The sequence below is a fragment of the Pteropus medius genome, unplaced genomic scaffold, assembly GCF_902729225.1.
Source record: "Pteropus medius unplaced genomic scaffold, Ma_sr-lr_union100, whole genome shotgun sequence".
Taxonomy (NCBI): Eukaryota; Metazoa; Chordata; class Mammalia; order Chiroptera; family Pteropodidae; genus Pteropus; species Pteropus medius.
In genome coordinates, this window is record NW_024355990.1 from 11475362 (window position 1) to 11496565 (window position 21204).

A 21204-nucleotide genomic window follows, 5' to 3' on the forward strand; every position below is an offset into this window, starting at 1 on the left:
GTGATGTCAGGAGAATTATCAACGGCACGTTCAAGGCCCCGGCCTTCTTGTACAGTTGCCACTGGGGGTCTCAGCTGAGCTGAAAGGAAATCAGCAGCACGTGGGGTGAGGGTAGGAGTCGTGGATTTTAGGTAACACATTCTCTCTGTTTCCTTCCCAGACGTGGTGTCCTCAGGTGGTTTTCCAACTCGGGCATGTGCGTCGGCATGCCCCAAGGGCTTGTTAAAAGTGGTACCTGGGCCCCAACCCCAGAGTTTCTGATTCAGTGGGTCTAGGGCTGTGCCCAAGAATCTGTCTTTCTAGCAAGTTCCGGGCTGCTGCTGCTGCTGCTGCTGCTGCTGCTGCTGCTGCTGCTACAGATTCAGAGGCCCCACTTTGAGAACCAGTGGGGTAGTGATCGAGAACATGGATACTGGGACCAGGCCACCAGACTTTGAATCTCGGCTCTATCGTTTACTGGCTCTGTGATTCTGGGCCAGTTTCTTAACCTCTCTGTGCCTCCGTTTCCTTACCTTTAAAGCAGGGTTACTAATAACAGTACGTAGTTCATGGGATGGTTACAGGAAGTAAATGAATTAAACCCGGAAGCACTTAGACCAGTGCCTGGTCTACAGTATGTGCTCTGTGCATGTTGGAGAAGTAAATGCAGGAGCCAGTCTCTCGAGACTATGAGGGAATCGGCCCAAGTCTCATTTCTCCAGCACCTGCAGCTCCCAGTGGAGTTGCTGGGTCATTTTACCCATTAGTCTTCCATCTCATCTCTGGTGGCCAAGAAAGTGAATGCCCAGCTTGGTGCCAGCAGGAGGGAGGTTACATCAAATCCATCAAAATTCTCTTCTCAAGCTCCTTAACCCTTAAAATCTACTGAAAATGTAGAATATAACTCATTGAAACTGGGACACTAGGGCGTGTGCATTTAGGGTTACTCTCCCCGGTGCTGGCAAAAAGAAGGGCTGCCTTTTATGTCAAGCTCAGCCATAGCCTCATACGGATTGCTGCCATTCGCTGAATGCTGACTCTATGCCCAGCACTAAATGTTCTATACACATGATTTTTTTTTAACCCTCACAATGTCACTACTAGGTAATAATGGTTATCCCTGTTTTAATACTGCTAAGGCTCAGAAAAATTAAACGACTTGTCCAAAGTCACGTAGCTATCAAGTGATAAACCCAAAACTAAAAGCCATGTCTGTCTGACTTCGGTGATTGATGATTTTAAAAATGGTCCTTCTCTACCACCTCCCTAGCTTTGTATGAATATTTGTATAAAGAGTAAGACGGGGTCCACGGGTATCCAGCAGTGGCATCTGCTCTCCAAAGGTGATCACCGGGAACTAGAATTGCCTCTGATTCAGAAGTTTGCTTTTCTCAAGCCTGTGGTAGGTCTCACAGAACATGATCCTTTTGGAAATGACCTCTTTGGTGACTTGCCTTCCATTGCTTGGTTATTCTCTCTGGCCTGACATCTAGAGGAAATTGTGTTCACGTTGCCAAAAGCGTCTTTTCCTTGCCTGAATTGAGATATTGACCTAGTATCTTAACATTTCTGACTGCAAACAGTACTCCCCACCAGATGGTCAGGAGAGCATCCAGAGACTATGTTGAAGATGTAAAGAGAGAAAAAATGGTTTGCTAATGGAACTTTACTCTTTTTCCATAGTGTTCCTTTCTGCCGAAATTCTCCATTCACATAGAAACCAAGTATGAGGACAACAAAGGAAGCAACAACAGCGTGAGTAGCCCCTCCGCTCGGCCCTGCCCTGCGCTCGGCCCTGCGCTTGGCCCTGCGCTCTCGCCCCTTAGGCTCTGTGAGTCACGAGTCACAGTCAGAGTCACAGTCAGAGTCACGGTGCTTTTCACAGCCCGCTGTGAAAAGGAGGGTCTGTGCCTGGGACCTCAGAGAAGTTCTGGCCTTCGGCTTCTGAGGGCTAGTGCCCCGGGATTTCTTTCTTTCTGGATTATTTTGTCATCTGGTGTTTCTTCTCATTTTTATGTGCAGAAGTTTCTGTGACCTGGAGTAATTGTCATCGGGGGTTGAGAGGATGGCAGGGACCTTGGAACTCCAGGATTTGGTTTCTGAGCGCACATCTTTTCAATGACTGTCAACATTTACTTAGATGAATACTACCAGATATATGTGGGCATTCCGTATATATTTTCTGGACTATGCGTATGTTCACATATGTACACACGTACACACATACCCCACCTTGTCAGTATACCCCTCCTGCAAAATGTTTACCTCGTGAGGCAATCTGACTCTTACTAAATCTCAGCCAACCACTTCGTTTATTAGTACTGCTTAAAATGCACCTTCTGACCTTTTACCCCCACTCTCTTTCTGTTGGGGCAATACATTTCTAAATCTCCTTCTCTTTGGAAGTGAATGTTTTGACCTATCAAGAGTCACACCCTGAGATTGGGCGTTGGGTTCCATTAGGACACACTGAGGGAAGAGCCTAGATCTAGGAGCTGCAAGACTTCCACTCTTCATTTCTACTTCACTTACGTGTTTTGCATGTGTGGAGAATGGTGAAGATTGAGACTGTGTCAAAAAGGGCAAGAGAGAGTTTCCTGACAAGGTGACCCCTTTGTGCCCTCACTGAGCCGAGGCGATGCAGAAAAGGATACAGGAAGTTGTAGAGGTAGCTAAGTGGGCTTGACCATTAACATCTTTTAGTCTTTTTAAATTCCCTTGCTTTCTCTTTTTCTCTATGGCTCTGTCCTCATGAATAGTTAAAAACTGCCCTATTTGTGGAGGTAGAGGGAGGACATGTGTCCTCACTGTGTTCCCTGTAGAACTATAGGAACAGCATAATCTTCTGAGTTATCCTCTGGTCAGTTCAAATAGTCAAGAAAACTCGCAACTATCATTTATTATCTTGTATCCCTTTTTGGCAGGCGCTAAAGTTTTTTTATTACTCTTCTAGGAACTTAGCTTTGTCACTGCCCTAACAATTTAAATATCTGTGTGTGCACCCTAAAGTAAGGACCCATGCTTAGAGTCAGCATCCCCTGTCCATGCCAAGGGCCAGGCCTCTCTGAGACCGACACCGTCCTGCAAGAGAAGCTCTAAACCCTGGGAATTTGTGTGTAGTCCTTGTCAACACAGTTCACTTCCCCGGGAGAAATGCCAGTTATTGTACCCTGTGCTGTCTCCTCCCTAACTTACTGATTCTGGGACCGCCATTGGGGCCAGCTCCTTAGCTCACTATCATGGCATTCAGCTTGTCCAAGTCCACATCCGGCCATCTTGTTACACTGTAGGGATCCTAAGTCTGTTTTTGCCCAAGTTCTCTTTTCAGCCTTCGCCCAGCTCTGCTCCGTAGACCCATAGGCCTTGCTTCTGAGGCCACCGGACCAGACAGGCCAGCCCCGGCTTGATTAAACTTCTTCTTTGCCAGTTGGCCTTGCTCTAATTTGCATATTCAGCAGCAGCTATTGGTCGCCCAGCTGGTTCGAGGTTGGTCCCAGGTTGGCAGAAAAGGAAAACTTCATTGACTTTCGTCTACACTTTCGTTCATGTTTTGAAATCAGAACATGAGAAATACATGTTTATGTAATAACACTTTAATTATTAAAAGATGGCTTTGTCCAGGGGTTCGAAACTAGAGCCTTAAGCAGGTGGCTTAAGTGCTGGCATGCACTTTTCCTGTCCGTGGATGAGAGTGGAGTTTTCGGTGGGCGGCAGAGTTGCTAAAGAAAGCAGTTCGGCGGTGGCTATTTCTCTCGTCTTAGTGCTTTGCCAAATGATTTAATAAACTCACTTCATTTCTTTGCATTTTCTGGGTATATAGTCTTATCATTCAGCTACCATCCTTCATACTACTATCTGTGCCCTGTTTCCTCTCCTACCTGCCAAAAATTTAATGAAATTGATGATGATAAGAAGCAATAATTAAATTGAAAAACACTAGTGATAATCATATTGATTAGTGATTGAATAGAGTACATGTCGCTATCTTGTTATCAATCACCACATAAGTAATTTTTTTACATTATCCAATATCTAGCTAAAAAAAAAATATGAGCAGTGGAGATTGTGAAAACCTGTAAGTTGTGAATACATTAACCAGGACACGATGGGGAAGTTGTCTTAAATTGAGGTCCATTTATTTTATGCACGTACTGATGAGAATTATTTGAGCCTTAATTAGTGCTGGGGAGCATGGCACCATGCCAAATGAAGGTTCTGTTGTTTGTCCAAGGCCATAAATCCAGGTCTGGGAGAGTCAGTGCTCAGTGCTCGTGGGACGGCTGCTGCCAGGTTACTGCCATTCCCTGGGGTTAATGGGGGGCAGTCTTGCCTTTACTTCCTCTTCCAAACAGAGCAGGCTCCATTTCAAGCAGTGGTTCTCAGCCTTGGCTGCACATTGGACTCACCTCAGAGGTTTTAGCCATGGCTCAGGCCTGGTTTCCACCCCCTGCCCCAGGATTTAATTGGTCCTGAGTGCAGGCTGGTCTCAACGAGCCAACACACACGCGGGAGAACACATCCCTCTAGGAATGCCAGATTCGCCCATTGGGAATGTGTGCAGTTTGAGAGTCCACCCTCCAGTTAAATCCAATATGTTCTCTTTGGGGGGATGTGGGACATGCCATCCCGCCCCATTTGAGGATCTAGACCAATGGTTCTCAATCGTGGCTACTTATTAAAGTCACCTGGGAAGCTTTAGCACTCACAGATGCCACCATCTCAACCCCTGGGCCTCCGGCTTCATTTGTCTGGGATGGGGTCCAGCCATTGGGATTAGTAAAGCTCTCCCAGGTGAATCTGAGGGGCATCAAGGCTGAGAACTACGGATTTAAAAAAAATATTAAGTTCTATTTAAAACCAACTGTGAAATTTAGGAAATCAGGTTCTCCAAATTTCTTCTTCATACCCCTGGAAACAGAGCAGTTTACAAAAAGCACGTTTATAACCACCACCACTATCACCTAAACACACAATAAAAGGGCTTGAGGGCACCGTATTTATTCTCATTAGCCGTTATTCCTCAGCGACAAACCCCCTTGGATCAGATAGAAGAATGTTCTGTTTGGTTCCTGAAGCTCGAGGCTCTGTCCTTCACAGAGCTCTCCTTGGAGGTTGCCTCAAATATTTGGAATTGATTTAGCATCTAGTTCAGCTGTGTTGTAATAAAAGAACACAACATTGTTCTTTCTGAAACAAAAAGATCAGTGTTGAAGTCCCAGCTATGTGACCTTAAGCCATGGAGTCCTGGTTTCTTGATCAAGAAAATTGAGTAAATAATGTTTGCATCAGTGTGGAGTATTCATACAGGTATTTTGCCTGGAAGCACTTTATAAACTATAAAGGGCTGCACAGATATTAGGTATTGCTTCAGTTATGGTCATACGGTGGGATTAACTGTGTTTATGATGATTTCCTAATGAGACTCTGCTTTTGTCTGAATTGTCAATAAACCTTTTCTTATTCAACAAATTTGGGGTACTTACCATGTGCCAGGCATTAGGAGAGGCACTGAGGATCCAGCTGTAAGACAGACAGCGCCTCCACTGCTCACGGAGTGGGGGAAAGCAGATAATAAGCAAGAAAGCAAACAAAAAATTCCAGCTGTAGAAGGTGTGAAGAAGGCAATAAATAGAAGGTGTGAAGAAGGCAATAAATAGGATGGAGGGGGAGCTCAGCTTGAAGCCATGTAGTCAAGAAATATCTCACAGAAGAGGTGACAAGTCCATGTGAGACCTGAGGATGAGAAGGAGCCAACCATCCGAAGGGTTATCCAGGCAAGGAAACTGTTACAGATTGTGTAATATGTTGAAGTACCTCAAAATATGACTTGTGTTTGGAGATAAGGCCTTTACAGAGGTGATTAAGTTAAAACGAGACCATTGGGGAAGGCCCTAATCCAGTCTGAGCGGTGTCCTTAAAAGACGAGGAAACCTGGACACGTGGACCGAGGATGTGTGAGTACAGAGGGAAGACCATAGGAGATGGACCATGTGAGGACACGGCAGAAAGGTGGCCATTTGCAGGCCAAGGAGAGAGATCCCAGAAGAAACCACACCTGCCAGCACCTTGCTCTTGGACTTCTAGCCTCCAGAACTGTAAGAAAATAGAATTAGGTTGTTTAAGACACTCAACGGGTCCTATTTTGTTATGGCAGCCTTAGCAAACTAATACAGGGACAAAACAGGCAACATCACAGCCACAGCCACAGCCACAGCCTGGCATAAGGAACCGTCTGAAAACCGGTGGCCAGAGAATTAGGAGTGGGAACAGACTAAGAGGAAATGAGATTTTTTTAAAAAGTAGCAGAAGGCAGATCACGTAAGACCAGTGAGGCAGAGTTTAGATTTTAGTGCAGTGTATTTTAGGAGGAAGTTATGCAAAGACTTTAAACAAAGGAGAGAAATAATATTTATTTATGAGTCTTTCTAATAAACTTTTCAGTTGGGAATAATCTTACATTTGTACTATCTCATTTAGCTAAAACTACATCTTTTGGATGTATGGAGTAAGTGTTTCAGTGCAGGAACTTGGCTCAACTTGCATCGCCTTTGAGGATAGCCAGAGACGTTCTCCCCGTGACCACAGACAGCTTTCTCTAAAGCTACCAGATGACAGAAAGGGAGTTTTATCATCTGAGAGCTCTGGTTATTGAATATTTGTTATTATAATAGTCATCATGGCATTTGTTTCATTATTGCTATTCATATTTTTATTTTTAACATCGAGAGGGCAACATGGATGGATATAGGGTAAAATAATTTATTTATGCATTTCAAAACGTACTAAAGTTAATTTGTAAAGCAGAAGTGCCAGTGAGAACTGTAGAATCCATATTTACAGGTGTCTGAAGCTGATTATCTTTCCCTTAAATGGCTTCTAATTGAGGTTTATAGAAAGAAAAAAAGTACTGGCTTTATTTTTAGACATGATATCTGATGTCTTCAACTTTTATGATTCTGTTTCTAACCTTAGATTATTATAACCAGCCACCTACAAAATCTGCAATTTTCTCTAATAAATCAGTACTTGCTAAAAAAGAATGTTGCACAAGACACCTCCATTTGCAGTTTCAAAGGATTATTATCCACTTTGGTCCATGAAGTGGAAAGTCAATGGCCTTACTTAATCTGTGTCTAATAGTATCATTTTGAGGACAATGGAGAAACAGATCATATTTGCTTCCTTAAAGGTGTTGCCTTAGCTGTTTGCAGTACAATTTATGATCTAAGAGCTGGATGTAATAAAAAAACAAAAAAAGTGGGGACAAAAAATGCATCTCTCCATCATGAGCACTAGCTTTCTGATTAGGTGAAATCACAAAGCAGATTATCTCTGCATTCGAAGAAGCTGGGATTTATTACTAGTAATCGTTAATAGATACAGCTTAAAGTGGTATTTGCTATCTGTGTAGGCCCAGTTCACCGGTGCTGGGGTATATCTAAAAAAGGTCTTCCTGTGCCGACCTGTTAGTGCCAAGGGTTAGAAAGACAGTTAACCAAACTGGCCAAAAGCAGCATAATCAAAGGACAAAGCTGAATCATTCTTAGGAAACCAGAGGTCAGAGCTAGAAAAGCGATACCAAGTTATCAAGGTCTGGGTGACCGTTTTATAGCTATCGTAGTAATAATTGACTGAAGGAAGAGTCATCAATAGATGCTTAAACCATTGAGCAAGACAGTATTGGGGAACAGGAATCCACACTGCCTCAGAGTATCACCCCAGAGATTATGTATTAATTACAAGCAATGGCAAAATCTCGTGCGAACCATTAAGTAAGCAAATTTTGCATCACCAGTAATAAGAGCAACTGACATAATGTGCCTTCCATTGTGACATACCAAGGACACAACATCACCTATGCATTATCCTTACCAAAAATGTTTAACCTGAATTCTTAAAGGAGGAAAGAATCAGACAAATCCAAATTGAGGGACACTCTATGAAACAACTAGCCAAAAACTCTTCAAAAAAGAACATGTCGTTAAAGATCAAAAACAGAAACAAAACAAAACAAATATGTGGGGAACCGCCCTAGATTAAAAGAGACTAATGTCATTCAGTAACTAAATTTAATGCCTGATCTTTGATTAGATTCTGGTTTAAGGGGGAAAAGGTAGTACAGAGAGCAAGAAAAGATATTATTAGGACAATCGGGGAAATTTGAATATAGACCATATATTAGGTAATGGTATAATATTGAGTCAATATTAAATTTCTTGCCTGTGATCAGTCTTCTCTCTCTTTTGGGTGATATCCTGATTTCATTAATGAAACAAACCAAAAAAATGTAGCCTCATTATAACTGTTATCAGCGTTATCATTGATTCTGTTCATCCAAAAGATGTTTATGAAGAGAAAACTTTTTGAATTGCAGAAACTCTGGGTTCTCTCTGAGTAATTTCATACCCTGGGTTGTGTCCCGAAGTTTTGAAAAGCAGATGGGGATGATTCAGACTAGACTTCTAAGCGTATGACCCCACAAAGGGTTATAGCCCAGGCTACGTAGCACCCTAGTGTTTGTACACTGCCCTCTCTGTGCTTCCCTAACTAGCACTTTTATCATGCTTGATAGTAATTGCTCACTTTACTGTCTCTCCAACTCAATTAAAGCTCTGTGGGGCAGATACCATTATTAATATCAATGTAACTTTAAGAGACCTAGGAACAATCTAATTTTCATAGATCAAATTATTATTAAAGGGCATAACAAAGACCTTTAGAATGATAAATACTCCATGTTCCAGGATGGGAAGACGAAATACAATAAAGAAGAAAGTTTTTTTTCCTAAATTAAACTCCAAATTAAATGTAATTCCAATCAGAATCCCAACAGGATTGTCATAACATGATCGTAAAATTCAAATGGAAGAATAGAAGTCTAAAAATAGCCAGAACATACTTTCAACAAAGAACAAGGAGGGGAGTGTCCTCCATGCCAGATAACAAACCCCTTTTAAAAGAACATGGTATTGGCACAAAGATAGAAATTAACCTAAGCTGATAATGGGAGTTTGATAGTAGTAGATAAAACATCTCAAATCAGTGGAGAGAAGAGACATTGGGTCCTTTTCTCAGCAATGACATTGGGTCAATTGACATTTCATATGGAAAAGTAATATACTAAATCCTTACCTCGTTCTATATTAAAAAATAAACTACAAAGAATGATTACAAATTTAATTGTGGGAAACCATTAAAATCATTTAAGAATATATTGTTTGTGGATACGTTTACATATTGTAAGAAATACAGAGTTTCTAAAAGTATGGGCCACGTTCATAACACATATATGATAACTGTCAGCCTGGAGTAGAATGGAAGGGATTTCAACTCAAAATGTGAAACTTTCTTTTTAAAAAAGGAACGAGGGGCAGAATCGGAATCGAATATTTGTTCATTTACACATGTTCATTTTGAGTGGTGGGTAGTGGCTATTTGTTATATAATCTTTGGTGTTTTTATGGATGTCAGTCTTTTGAGTTTGGGGAAAAAATATTCAACACTGTTGTTCCAGGAGATTCCAACCTCTCCTATTTCCTGTGATCCACTCTCAGTTCCTGTCACTTAGCAGTTGTTTCCCAAATGTTTGGCTTTTCTTCCCCCCTCATAAGAGACCTAATTACTGTGGGAAAACAGTGCACTTCACTTTAAAATAAGACACCGCTTTCCTGTTTATTTACCTAGAGCATTGTGTTTATGTTTGTTGAGCCTGGTTGTTGGTGACTCGGTGAATGGATTGCTCATGACAGATGGTGGCCAACAACCTTTGGATCTTGGAGCATTTTGGATGAGGACATTTTAGGAATCTGCCAAAAGCTAGCAGCTGGCCAGCCCCGTTTAGCAGGACAATGTACTAGACTGAGAGAACTCACCAGCCTTGGACCAAACGGGATCCAAAGCAGCTCTCTGAAGTCCAGTGACAATGGGACTTCATTGTTCCAGACATCACTGGCCTGTGAATAAGGGACGACAATGCCCACCTCAGGAGTTGTTGGGAGCATTCAGTGAGATGATGCATGTCGAATACTTCGTGAATGGTGGTTCTTTTCTTCTCCGTAAGTTCAGTTATGCTTCCTGGGCACCATTTCAGAGCTAGCCTCCTGGAGATCTGCAAGTGGAGAAATTATCGGAGGACCTCTTCTGGAGGGAAGGTACTAAGTTCTCACATTTCCGAAGTCTGTGGTCTCTACTCTTTATCCACCATCCAGGATGGGGACTCTTCAGACATATGTTGAGAAATCACATGTCCCTGGGAGCCTTTGAGTTCACTTTTCCAAGGTAGAGTAGTGAGCGGTCACTGCCCAGAGCCTTGGACCCTCTGCTTAGTGGCCTTCTGCCTGGAAGTTAAAAGTTCTGGTTTCAGAATCAGTCCTTTCTTGGGTCTCGCTCACTTGTAGGGGATCCTGATTGGCACATCTTGTTTCTAAGAGGTGACAGCCACCTGTCCAAAGTAGTAATCGAGAAGATAGAGGCAAATGGTGAATGGAATGAAGGCTACAGGCACTGGAGTCAGACCAGCTGGGTTTGATTCCTGGGTCAGCCACTTAGGCTAGTTAAGGCCTGTTACTTCACCTCTCTGTGCCCCTGTGTTCCCACTCATTGGGTACTTGTGAAGATTAAATGGGACTTCATTCATGAAAAGTGCTCAGAACAGTGGTTGGTACACATAGTAGGTGCTCAGCACGTTAGCTGATATTGGTGTTTCCATACTTCATCGAGTCTAAGGTGGCCAGTTTTTTCATGCTTGAATAACCCTAAAAATGAAACGTGTGTTAGAGTCGATGGTATCATACAATTATAAGTGGCAACATTTTTCATTTTTGGTAGTATAACTGGTAGTGTCTTTGATTCAGTGAATTCAACATGAGACTTCCTCCTGCACAGGATGTTGAGATGTCTGAATGGCGAATATAAGCACTAAATAGTGTTTGCATATACAGTATGAACACTGTACTGGATTTTGCCAAAGGCAAGTCATGTACAGTATGAACACTGTACTGGATTTTGCCAAAGGCAAGTCATTGAATAATAAGCTATTCAGTTATTCAGGCCCGCAAGGTTGGTAGTTAACTTTTCCCAGGGCACTGACCGGCTTCCTAGTAATGCGAATGACTATCTTGATAGAGCTCTGAAAACCGAGCGGTTGAATCTTTGCTATTGACAGGTTCAGAGCCATCATCTTTGTAAAAGGGATTTCTCTCTTAAATCTCCTGGATGCCATCTATCTGACAAACACCTTCAAGGGCAAAGTCTCCGCTAGGGTATTTGTCTTTTAAAAAAGTGGAGCAAGGGAATGATAGGAACTGACCTTATAGAAAAGAAGTTAATGATTTCCAATAGGCATGATTTCTAAGCAATTTTTTTTTTTTTTGCTTTTGATGCACCAAAAGCATTGCTTCTGTCAGCTCTACTTGTGTGCAGGCTCTGCGCCTTAACCAAGCAACATGTCAGCTGTTGCCCACCAAATTCCGCACTAGGTCTTCTGAGACTGATAGCAGTTCTGTCTGAACAATACTAAGCTGTTAAATCATATTTAAATCACATTTCTCCACTAATACCAATTAAAAGACTGTTTATAGTCCATCGGACTTTACAGCCTGGTACATAAACTTATTAAATATAAATCTCACAGTGCTGCATCTGAAAATTTCATCTTGTTTCCAGCCCTTTAACGAGACCGTTATAAATACCTTTGGAATGTGCAGACCATTATTTGGAGTAATTTTAATTTTCCTTAGCTATGCCAATCAGATTATTAACAAATAGATGTTGAAAAGCATGAACTAAATGTCATCGTGGAGTAGATACTCAGCGGTGAAACCAAATAATTGACTGTTTGGTGCTGAAATGTTTTATTATCAGTCAAAGGAAATTAGAACTCTGTCATGAGTTTGAGTTTGTTTTAACTCAGTTTTACCTTGGTTGGCATGTCAAAACTAGAGTGAAATATTGAAATAAAATATGAAAAGTATTAAGGAAGATTCTCAGGAATGAAGGACATTGGAAAGATTGATCTTTTTTTCCAGTAATTTAATTTTGATCTATGGGTGAAGCCTTGTTTTCAGCACCCAGCTAAATTTGTTTAAAACCATCTGGATGTCTTGAAATAGATAATACTAAACCAGATACCCCAGTTGCACATATAGTATGCCTTTGTTGAGGCTTTTTGTAACAGTTGGAATAGAAAACAGTATGCCTTTAAAAAAAATAAAAGTAGTCATGTAATACTCTGACTTAATATTCTGCTTTAGCTAATAGTTCCTATAACTGCATTACTTCCCTTGAGAGTTGGTCTTCCTATTTAAAACATCTTACAGTTGGAAAAAAATATTCTCTTATACAATTAATGATGAAAAATTAATTAGTGACTCTCTCTGGGTACAGATTTTTTAAGAGTTGGTTTTTTTTACCAAATTTGTTCTCGAGCTACCCTGAAGACTGTCTTCTCGTACCCACTGTGTAAGCCTTCACCATGGGATATTGAGGAACAGAAGGTACCATGGGTAAATATTATCACCACGGACTTACGCAAATAGGAATATCCAACGTAAAGAACTTTTCCAACTCCGTATGCTTTATCTTGTTCCAGGCCCTACAGATAACAGGTGTTTAGTTACATTGGACAAAGTCAAGAAGTGTTTTTATTGGGCAGAACATTTGGGGACTTTAACAGGTTCCTCCTGTTACAAAGTTAGGGTAATGTACTTGAAGAGTCCTCCAGTGTCTCAAGGGCAGTCAGCACCAGCCTTGAGAGATGGAGGAGTTGGAGTTTGTTTTTTTTAACAGACCTAATTTTACTTGCATTATTCCCAACCGTTATTCTAAATTGACAAGAATGTAGAGTCTTCTAATTTAAAGACTGTTTCCTTGGATTTCCTTATCCTCTAGAGGTGTAGTAAATTCTTAAATTTTCCTTACCCTCTTGAATCAGTTTTTTAAACGATGATGAATGTTCTGAACCAAATCATTGATGTAAGCAGCCTACCACAGCTCCTACAGGTAACCCATGTATAGTAAATATCAATTATCTTCCTCAATCCCTTCGTCTTAACTTTTGCAGTGAAAATCCGAGAAGTCCTTTATTTTGCAGTGAAAGGAGAGGATGATCTCAGTAGTGCAGTAATTCATTGTACCGGAAACATTTGTTAAGCATGTATTTGGTACCAGGAGTGGTCAGTGTGGGGAGGGAAGTCCTGTCATTGCAGCCTGATGTGGTAGGTGCTATAGAGAATACAGGATGGAAGGTGAGACTGGAAAGAAAGATAGGATTGTGGTGTAGGAAGAGCTAGGTGAGAAAACAGGAGACTTGCAACAGATCAGATGAGACAAAATGCCACCCAAATTTAAAGCAGTGACAGTAGAAATGAAGAGGATGAATTAGGAAGAGGGAGAGACTGGTGCCTAATCAGATTCAAGGATGAGATGAGATGACTGTCTCGGGGGTCTGGGATAATTCAGATTTTTGTCATGGATAGGTGGTAGTGGCACCAAGACGAGGAATTTTGTTTAAAGTGGTTTAGGAGAGGTTGATGAGTTCAGTTTTGGTCTGGTTGAGTTTGAAGTGCTCGTGGGAAATTTAGTGAAAATAACCCGTAGGAAATTGGATATATAAATCCAAAGCGGAGACCTAGAGATATAGATTCGGAAGTCATGAAGCAAAAGTAGTTGGAAGCCATAAAAATGGAAGATATCGCCTAAGGAATATGTGAAGGGTAAAGGGAGAAGAGGGGGAAAGATGGAACCTGTGGGAATATAACATTAAAGAGAAAAGAAATGGAAGAGCATCCCATAAAGATGGATGAGGAGGAGTTCCCTGAGAGGTGGGAGGGGAACTGGGATGCTAGAGAGTCACAAAGGCCCAGGAAAGGGAGAATGCCAAGGAAGAAAATGTCACCAGTGATAATGGCAACATAGTTCAGGAACATAGGATTTGAAAGGTCCTGTGGGACTGAGCAATCAGGAGGTCATCGGTGACCTTTACGAAAATGAGTGAAATAGTGGGGGCAGAACGCAGCTTGCAGTGTACCACAGAGGAACTCAGAGATGCTCCGCTCTGAAAGGAAGGAAAGGAATTGAATCAGAAAGGGATTCGGGATTGAGGGGAGAAGCCTGTGTAAGACTTCCCATCTTAGTAAAAAGAAACAGTTTATGTTCTGATTCATCTTCTCTGTTCCAAACACGTAGCAACGACAGATAAAATACAAAAAGAGAAAACCAAAATGATATAGCTAGACTCATGGATCAGAAGCAGGACAGAAACTCAGGAGGATGGCATGCATAGAGTGGCTGGACTATGAGTCTGAGGGCAGGCTGTCGCAATGTTGTCATGGGTCTTATAAGGCCATGGGAGTAAAAGCGCTCCGTGCAAAATAGGGGACCAGAGCCAGGTTCACTGGTTGACGAGGCTGGGATGGGACTTTTCCACTGGTGAAGAGAGGCTGAAAAATTCTCCTATGATTGCTGCCTTGGCCGTGGCTTAAAGTACTAGTTTTGCTCATGGAAGGCGACTATAAAACCTAAAGACTGATGAGGATTGGGTGAGAAAGTATAAATGAAGAAAGACAGAAAAGAAAAAAGCTTCCCACACCCCTCAAAATCCACAAACCACAATGATTAAGAAAGACAGCCAGTATGATCAACAATCAGAACATGAATTCAATGCAAATGGAAATAATTTTATAGGTGGATCTGATTAAAAATTAAAACGTTTCTGCTGCTCAAAGAGAAAACTAAGGAAATAATGTCCATTTTTAAAGAATGAGAAATTAAGAAACAAAAACTAACAAAAAAGAAATCAGAACTGAGGGTTTGAAAGAGATGCAATTAGAAATTTGGAGACCAAGTCACTGAAATGGAAGATTCCATGGATAAAATAAACTCTAGATACAACCAAAGAGATAATTAATGAATTGGAAGATAGTATTGAATACAACTCATTTCATAGCACAGCATAAAAAGTATAAAGAATTTTTTAAAAAAATAAATAGCTACTAAATTTATTAGCTAATCATAATGAGAGTTCTGAGTTGCCATATGATTATCTCATAGGAGCAGAAAAATGCAATAGAGGAAAAGCAGAAAAGCAATTTGAAATGGTAAAAGCTGAGAACTTTCTAGAACTGAAGAGACACGAAACTCAAATCAAAAATATACTTTGAATAATAACAATAGTGGCTAACACTGAGCACTTATGTTTCAGGTACCGCTCTCTTTGCTTTCCATGCATTGGCTCATTAATCCTCTAATAATCTTGAGATAAGAGCATTTTACATGTGAATATACTAGAAAAGAGAGAATGTATATTGCCCAAGCTCACCCAGCTGGTGGTAGGATTTCACCCCCAGCAGTCTGGCCACCCTCTGATATCATTCTAATACTAAGGAGATAGACAAAAATAAATCTATACCTAGTTATATCATAACGAACCTGCAGGGTATTAAAGGTTTTTTCTAAAGGCCCTTTAAAGCTACTTCAGAGGAAGACAGATCACATACAAAGAGACAACAGTAACCCCGACTGTGGACTGCTGATTAGCAACAGTAGATTCAAGGAGTTAATGAAGAGAAATATCTAAAAAGTGAACCCAAGGAAAGGCATGGGACACAGAAAACAATTGTGGGCCTATCGATTGATCAATTTCCTATTGTAAATTAACTCTTTGCTGTGAAATACTGAGAGGAAGGAGCCAGCAGGGGAGTTTGAGTTTGAAAGTGGAAGAAAAAGAGCCTGCTCCTAGAAATTAGGGGGAATGGTCTTCATGAACCTCCAAGATAGGAGGAAAGGGCAGAGGTCCGGGCAGGTAAGGGTATGCCTATAGGGCAGAAGGTCACAGAAAGGAAGGAGACAGGAAAAGGGGCTTAAGGATTGCGATGAAGGTCAAAGATAATCTGGATGGGAAATGGACGAGGGAACCACCTCCAGACGAGTAAAAGGATTACTTTGAAAGGTAATTACTTGGCAGTCTGGTGATTTGGGAAATTGTGAATGAGTTAGTGCCATCAGCCTAAGTAATTGTGTTATTTTCCCAGCTGTGCTTTGCAGCCTGCGTGTAGGAGCAGAATAAACAGTCAAAATTGATTGAGGATTTGCTTACAGGATGGGTTTGCAGAGTATGGAAAAATTGAGTAAGTGAAGGTCAAAATGAGCCTTGGAGTCCAGTACAGGCTCTCTGGGATCGGAGAGCTCAGCAAGGTCAAGGAAAAGGCGTCCTGGGAGTGAGAATGAAAGAAGTGAGGTTGAAGTTGGAGAAAAAGTAACTAGAGGTGGATTAATTCCAAGAGACTTAAGTCCCAGGGTGGGGCTTGGGAGGAAGTGGGTAGGAAGTAGAATAAAGGTGAAGGTCATTGGAAGAGAAGTAGAAAAGGAATTAGGCCGATGGCATTGGATGGGTTGTCCACATGGAACTGAAATCACAAAGATGGGGGCATGAGTTGGGGTAAAGCAGAACCAGGAGGGTGGTCTTCTGGGACCTTGTTCAGGAATTGAGGGGTCAGGGTTCTCCAGATTGGTGGTCCATAAATAACCCTCATCAGCAACGAGGCCCTGTGTCTAGAAGGTGTAGACCTGAAAAGTGCCGATGATTCTATAAGTGACCACTAACCTCTAGGAACTTTCTCCCAACGAGTCTTCATAATTATTTTCTAGAAATGAATTGATTAATGTTTCTGAATATGCTGCCTCACCAGTGCTGAGCTCAATATTCTAAAGGACTACATCTCCACTTCATGCGGTGACTCAGATGGTCACACAATGTGCCAAACCGTGAAGGCTCTGGTGTTCACTGCGCTGCAGACCCTGGGCCACCTCTTAACCAGAGCCAGGGGGTTCATTTGTTCAAATTGAGCACTAATCAAGGAATCCAATTGTCCTCTCACACCTTTTCTCCAGGTTCCAAAGTCCAGAATAAGAGCCACTTGCTGACCTGGGCAATGATGGTAGGGCCCCATCTAATGGCACTGTTGCAAAGTACAAGTGGAGCAAGCAGGCTCTCTTCTGCCCCTCAGTGAAGGATGGCAGAGAGTCAGAGGTAAACCAGCAGGCCCCAGCTAGGAAGTAACTTCTGCAGGAGTGGGGAAGGCAGAGAGATGACAGTGATATGGATATTGACTACTGATAACGATAATAGGATGGACGTTGGCAGGAGTATATACTGGCAGGAGTATATACTGAGCATGACTTCAGCATCCCGCTAACCTCTGTATAGTCATGATGATTTTACCAAATCCTCACCACTGTTCTCATCCCTGTTCTTCCACTGAGAACTGAGGCTTAATGGGAACAAGTGCCCCACACAAGGTCAGAGCTAGCAAGCATCAGTCCTGGGACTTGATTCTAGGTTAGTCTGGCCTCAGAGCATAAGTCCTCGTGTAATTAATATGCTGCATTTGGCTCTAAAAATAGAATTATAAGACTGCATGAGGATTCTGCTACCTGAGTTATTAAAGCCTGGCTGAAGGTTTAAATTTTCATAGTGACGAAAGAGAAATAGTCCTTCCCATGCTACAGCATCAACGTCAAGATTTTTTCTCATTCCAAGTTTTGTAGGGCAGCAAATAATCTTGAAATGGAAAATGGTGTTTCAAGCCTGTCTTCAGTTTTTATATGTCTTTGAATATGGGTGGAAGGACAGAGCTGCGTCATCTTGAGTCTGGCTCAAGTCAGATACCCCAAGATTGAAAGATGAAGATGTTAGTAAGCTTAGTAGCAGGTTGCTGGTGGCACATGCAGAGGTGGGTGAAAATGATCAGGTTCTGTGAGAAACACCATGACAGGAAAGAAAGACTGGCCTCAGAGACCCAAAGGCAACGGAAATAAGTTAAAAATAAAACGAAACTAATGATAAACCGAAGGACTCCTTGACAGGAGCAAAGTTGAACTGAGAACTCTATTCCTAGAGCTCAATTTCTGAACAGTTTATTTTTCCTACCTTTTGGTCTGCATGTGCCTTCCTCTGCCGAGATCAAGTGCCAAAGGACATCCTAAAATATCCACAGCCGAAACTACTCAGCATGTCTCACCACGTGGAGGGAGAGACAGCTCTGCAAAAGTCTTTGTCCTGAACTGTTTATGGATTTTCCATAGTCTATGCAAGACCTTGGACCCATGCTGCCTGCCAACTGGCAGCCACTGTGGAGGCTGGCCTGGGGACAGACCTTGCCCCGATGGCAGAGAGTCCTCATGGAGTTTATTGTGGCTTTCCCCTATTTTGCATATCTATCCTGAAAACATCCCAATCTTTTCTTAATGAAGGTTTTAGTGAGGAGAAATTGCATTAGTGGCGCCTGTATTTCTGTTATCGCTCTAAATTATGTTAGTGGTAGGTAAAGGCAGTGTTTGTTGTGGATTGTGCCTGGGAGTCAGGCAATAAAAATATAAGTCATGAGCAGGAAGACAGCTCTTCAAAGCAGGTGGAAATACTCCAGTGCCAGACAGAAAAATGCCCCCTGCAGTTATCAGGAGTTCAAGTAAATTCAGAAAGCACTCCCAGAGCTCCTCCCTGTTAGGTTAACAGCACCCAACCATGACGCCTAACTCAGTTAAGAGAGCATTGTGCTATATAACTCCTCAGTTAAGATTCACAACCATAATCTCAAGATGGATATTGTTATGCTCGGTTTGCAGATGAAGGCGCTGCTATCAAGAGATGTTTAAAGAAATGGCCCAAGGCCACACAATTAATAACTGACAAAACCGAAGTCTCCAATCTCTTGAGTGTGTCCTTTGCTCTTTCCACACTCCACCTCAGCTGCCGGGAAGCAGATCCTATGGCCAGAGTGGACCTGTGGGAAGTCTCAGCAATAGAAGCTTCCTGCCCTAAAACTGACTATCTGAATTAATGGGACAATGGGCAAAGGGTGATAAGCGAGGGAATTATTCAGTAGTTTGGTTGAAAAAGACTTCAGTATGTCAACAAGTCTTACATAAGTCAGGAAAACTCAGGATGAGCGAACAGAGAGAGTAAAGAGACAAAAATATTCTCTTTATTAAGCCTTGGAGGAAAACACTCTTTCCTCAAATACCCAACATGGCATTTCTCTCTCTCTCTCTCTCTCTCTCTCTCTCTCTTTAATTGTTAAAACAAGTGACAATTTTTTACCCCAAAAGCCTTCAAAGAGGTATTTAGAGAATGACATATGATACAGAAAACTGGCTTTTCCAAAAAGCTCCGAAGGACCCCCCCCTTATAGACCAAGTAACCTTGAGAGAAAAGGCTTGTCAGTGCTGGCTGGAGACGCCTGGCCACTCCTGGATGACCAGGCATGAATGACCCTTTGCCTGGAAGACCATAGGTCCATCTCAGGAACATTTTTAAAACTGAGCTTCATAATGGAAACGCTGACACAACCTGCTATCAGCAGCCACGATATTAAACAGGCACAGAGCCAGCGGCAATGGCTGGGAGCCAGGGAGGGGAGATTAGCATCACAAGTAAGAGATTTTAGGCTCTGGGCCAGGAGAGTTTTTTTCTTTTCATTAAAAAATCATAAAAAGGGAGAAAGACAGAAAAAAAGGAGGAAAGATGCAAAAGAATTCTTGTTTAGCAATCCTCCTTCAGATTGTTCTGGAATATCCAGGTAGGCGTAGAAACAAATCATTATCTGTCTGAAAACCTGGCATTTGTTTCATGTTAAATGGTCTCTGCAAAAACCCTTCCAACCATCCCTACTCTGCTGTCCTTGGTTGGTGCATGTGTGGAATGGGCACATTATCTCCCTCAGAGGGAAAATAATGGTGAGCAAGGCCCATTTTTCCACTTAGAGTTGGGGGAAACATTTGGGGTGTCACCTCCTTGCCCTACAGAGCTCGGAGGAAGAAATGTGCAGTGGCTGGAAGCTGGTGGTGCCCAACCCCTAGGATGATGGTGCATCGCTTCAGGGACCAGGAAGATCTCTTACCAGCTGCTCTCTTTAGATTTGGGGAGATGTTTAAGGGTGTTTCCTGATGCAGCAGAACCACGTAGCATTTTCCAGGAGAACTCTGGGAGAGCTCACCCCCTATTTCAGGGCATGGGGCACTGACTGCCGAGAGCCCAACCACCTTGGGGGACACAAGGTTCTCTGTTGCAAGTAACTCTCAACACCGGATGATGCGCCCCAGTTTTCCTGCTCAGGAGTTGCTTCTGGCATTTTAGCTGCTTTCTCCAAAGCAGCAAACGATTTCTTGTGACCTTCTTTTAAATTTTTTATTTAAAAAAATTTCAAAACTATAAAGAGGTTGCAAAAATTATACAGCGATTCTAGATTCACGACCTATTAACCTTTTTCTACCTCTGCTTTCTCTCTCTCTCTCCCTCTCTCTCGCTCTCTCTCTCTCTTTCTCTTTCTCTTTCTCTCTCTCCATAAATATTAACCTATTGTTTTTTCCCAGAACCTTTTGAGAGTAAGTGGCGGATGTCATGACCCTCTTCACCCTTAAACACAATGCACTTGTCCTAAGAACAAGGACTTTCCCTTACGCAACCATAGTGCAATGACTAAGTTCTAGAAATTTAACATTGATACAATGCTGTTATCTGATATAGTCATGTTTACATTTTGCCGATTGTCCCAATAGTGACTTTTATAGTGAACGACAATAAAATAAAACCCTTCATGGTTCATGTTCCAGTACAGATGTACGCATTGCATTTAGTTGTCAATTTCTTTGGGTTCCTTTAATCTGGAGCAATGGCTCAGCTTTGCCTCATGACACTGACATTTTAGAAAGCACAGGCCATGTTTTGTGATGTCCCTCATTCTTGGGTTTTCCTCTTGGTGTTCTCATGATTAGATTCGGACTGTGCCTTTCTGGCAGAAATTCTATATTAGCGATATGGGGTCTTTGTGGACTTTCAAAATGTCCTCTACCCAACATGTGTGGCTTCCCTCTGTTTTATTTTATGGCTCTTGGGAAAACTTTGACCTCCTTCAGTTTTCCAAGCTGTGTTCATCACAGAGCTGGTATTGGGGACCCGGCCGAGGCTCACGTGACATGTTCTTCTAGTGGGCTCCTCCTAACCTGGCCTCTAATTTCTGAAAACTGCTCACGAAACCTTCACAGGGTAATTCAGAGCAGAACTGGGTCCATCGGGTTAGGGAAAAGAGGCCGGATTCCCTGCTCCCACGTGTCTCTTGTACCCAGGTTGCCGAGCTTGGGAATTCCATTTGGGTAGTTTTACCTCCTAAATATCACATCCACCCTATCTTCTCCATTTCAACAACCGTTGCCCTGGTTAAGGTCCTTATG

At 42.1% G+C, this 21204-nt stretch overlaps 1 protein-coding gene across 4 annotated transcripts in view; it reads left to right on the forward strand.

The window, feature by feature from the left end:
- Positions 1-21204, forward strand: part of PITPNC1 (phosphatidylinositol transfer protein cytoplasmic 1) — a 219402-nt gene that overhangs the window by 145432 nt on the left and 52766 nt on the right. For all 4 annotated transcript variants that reach the window (XM_039859239.1, XM_039859240.1, XM_039859238.1 and 1 more), the window contains one exon: positions 1663-1734. In XM_039859239.1, the coding sequence (XP_039715173.1) occupies positions 1663-1734 (72 nt within the window). The remainder of the gene's footprint in view (positions 1-1662; positions 1735-21204) is intronic.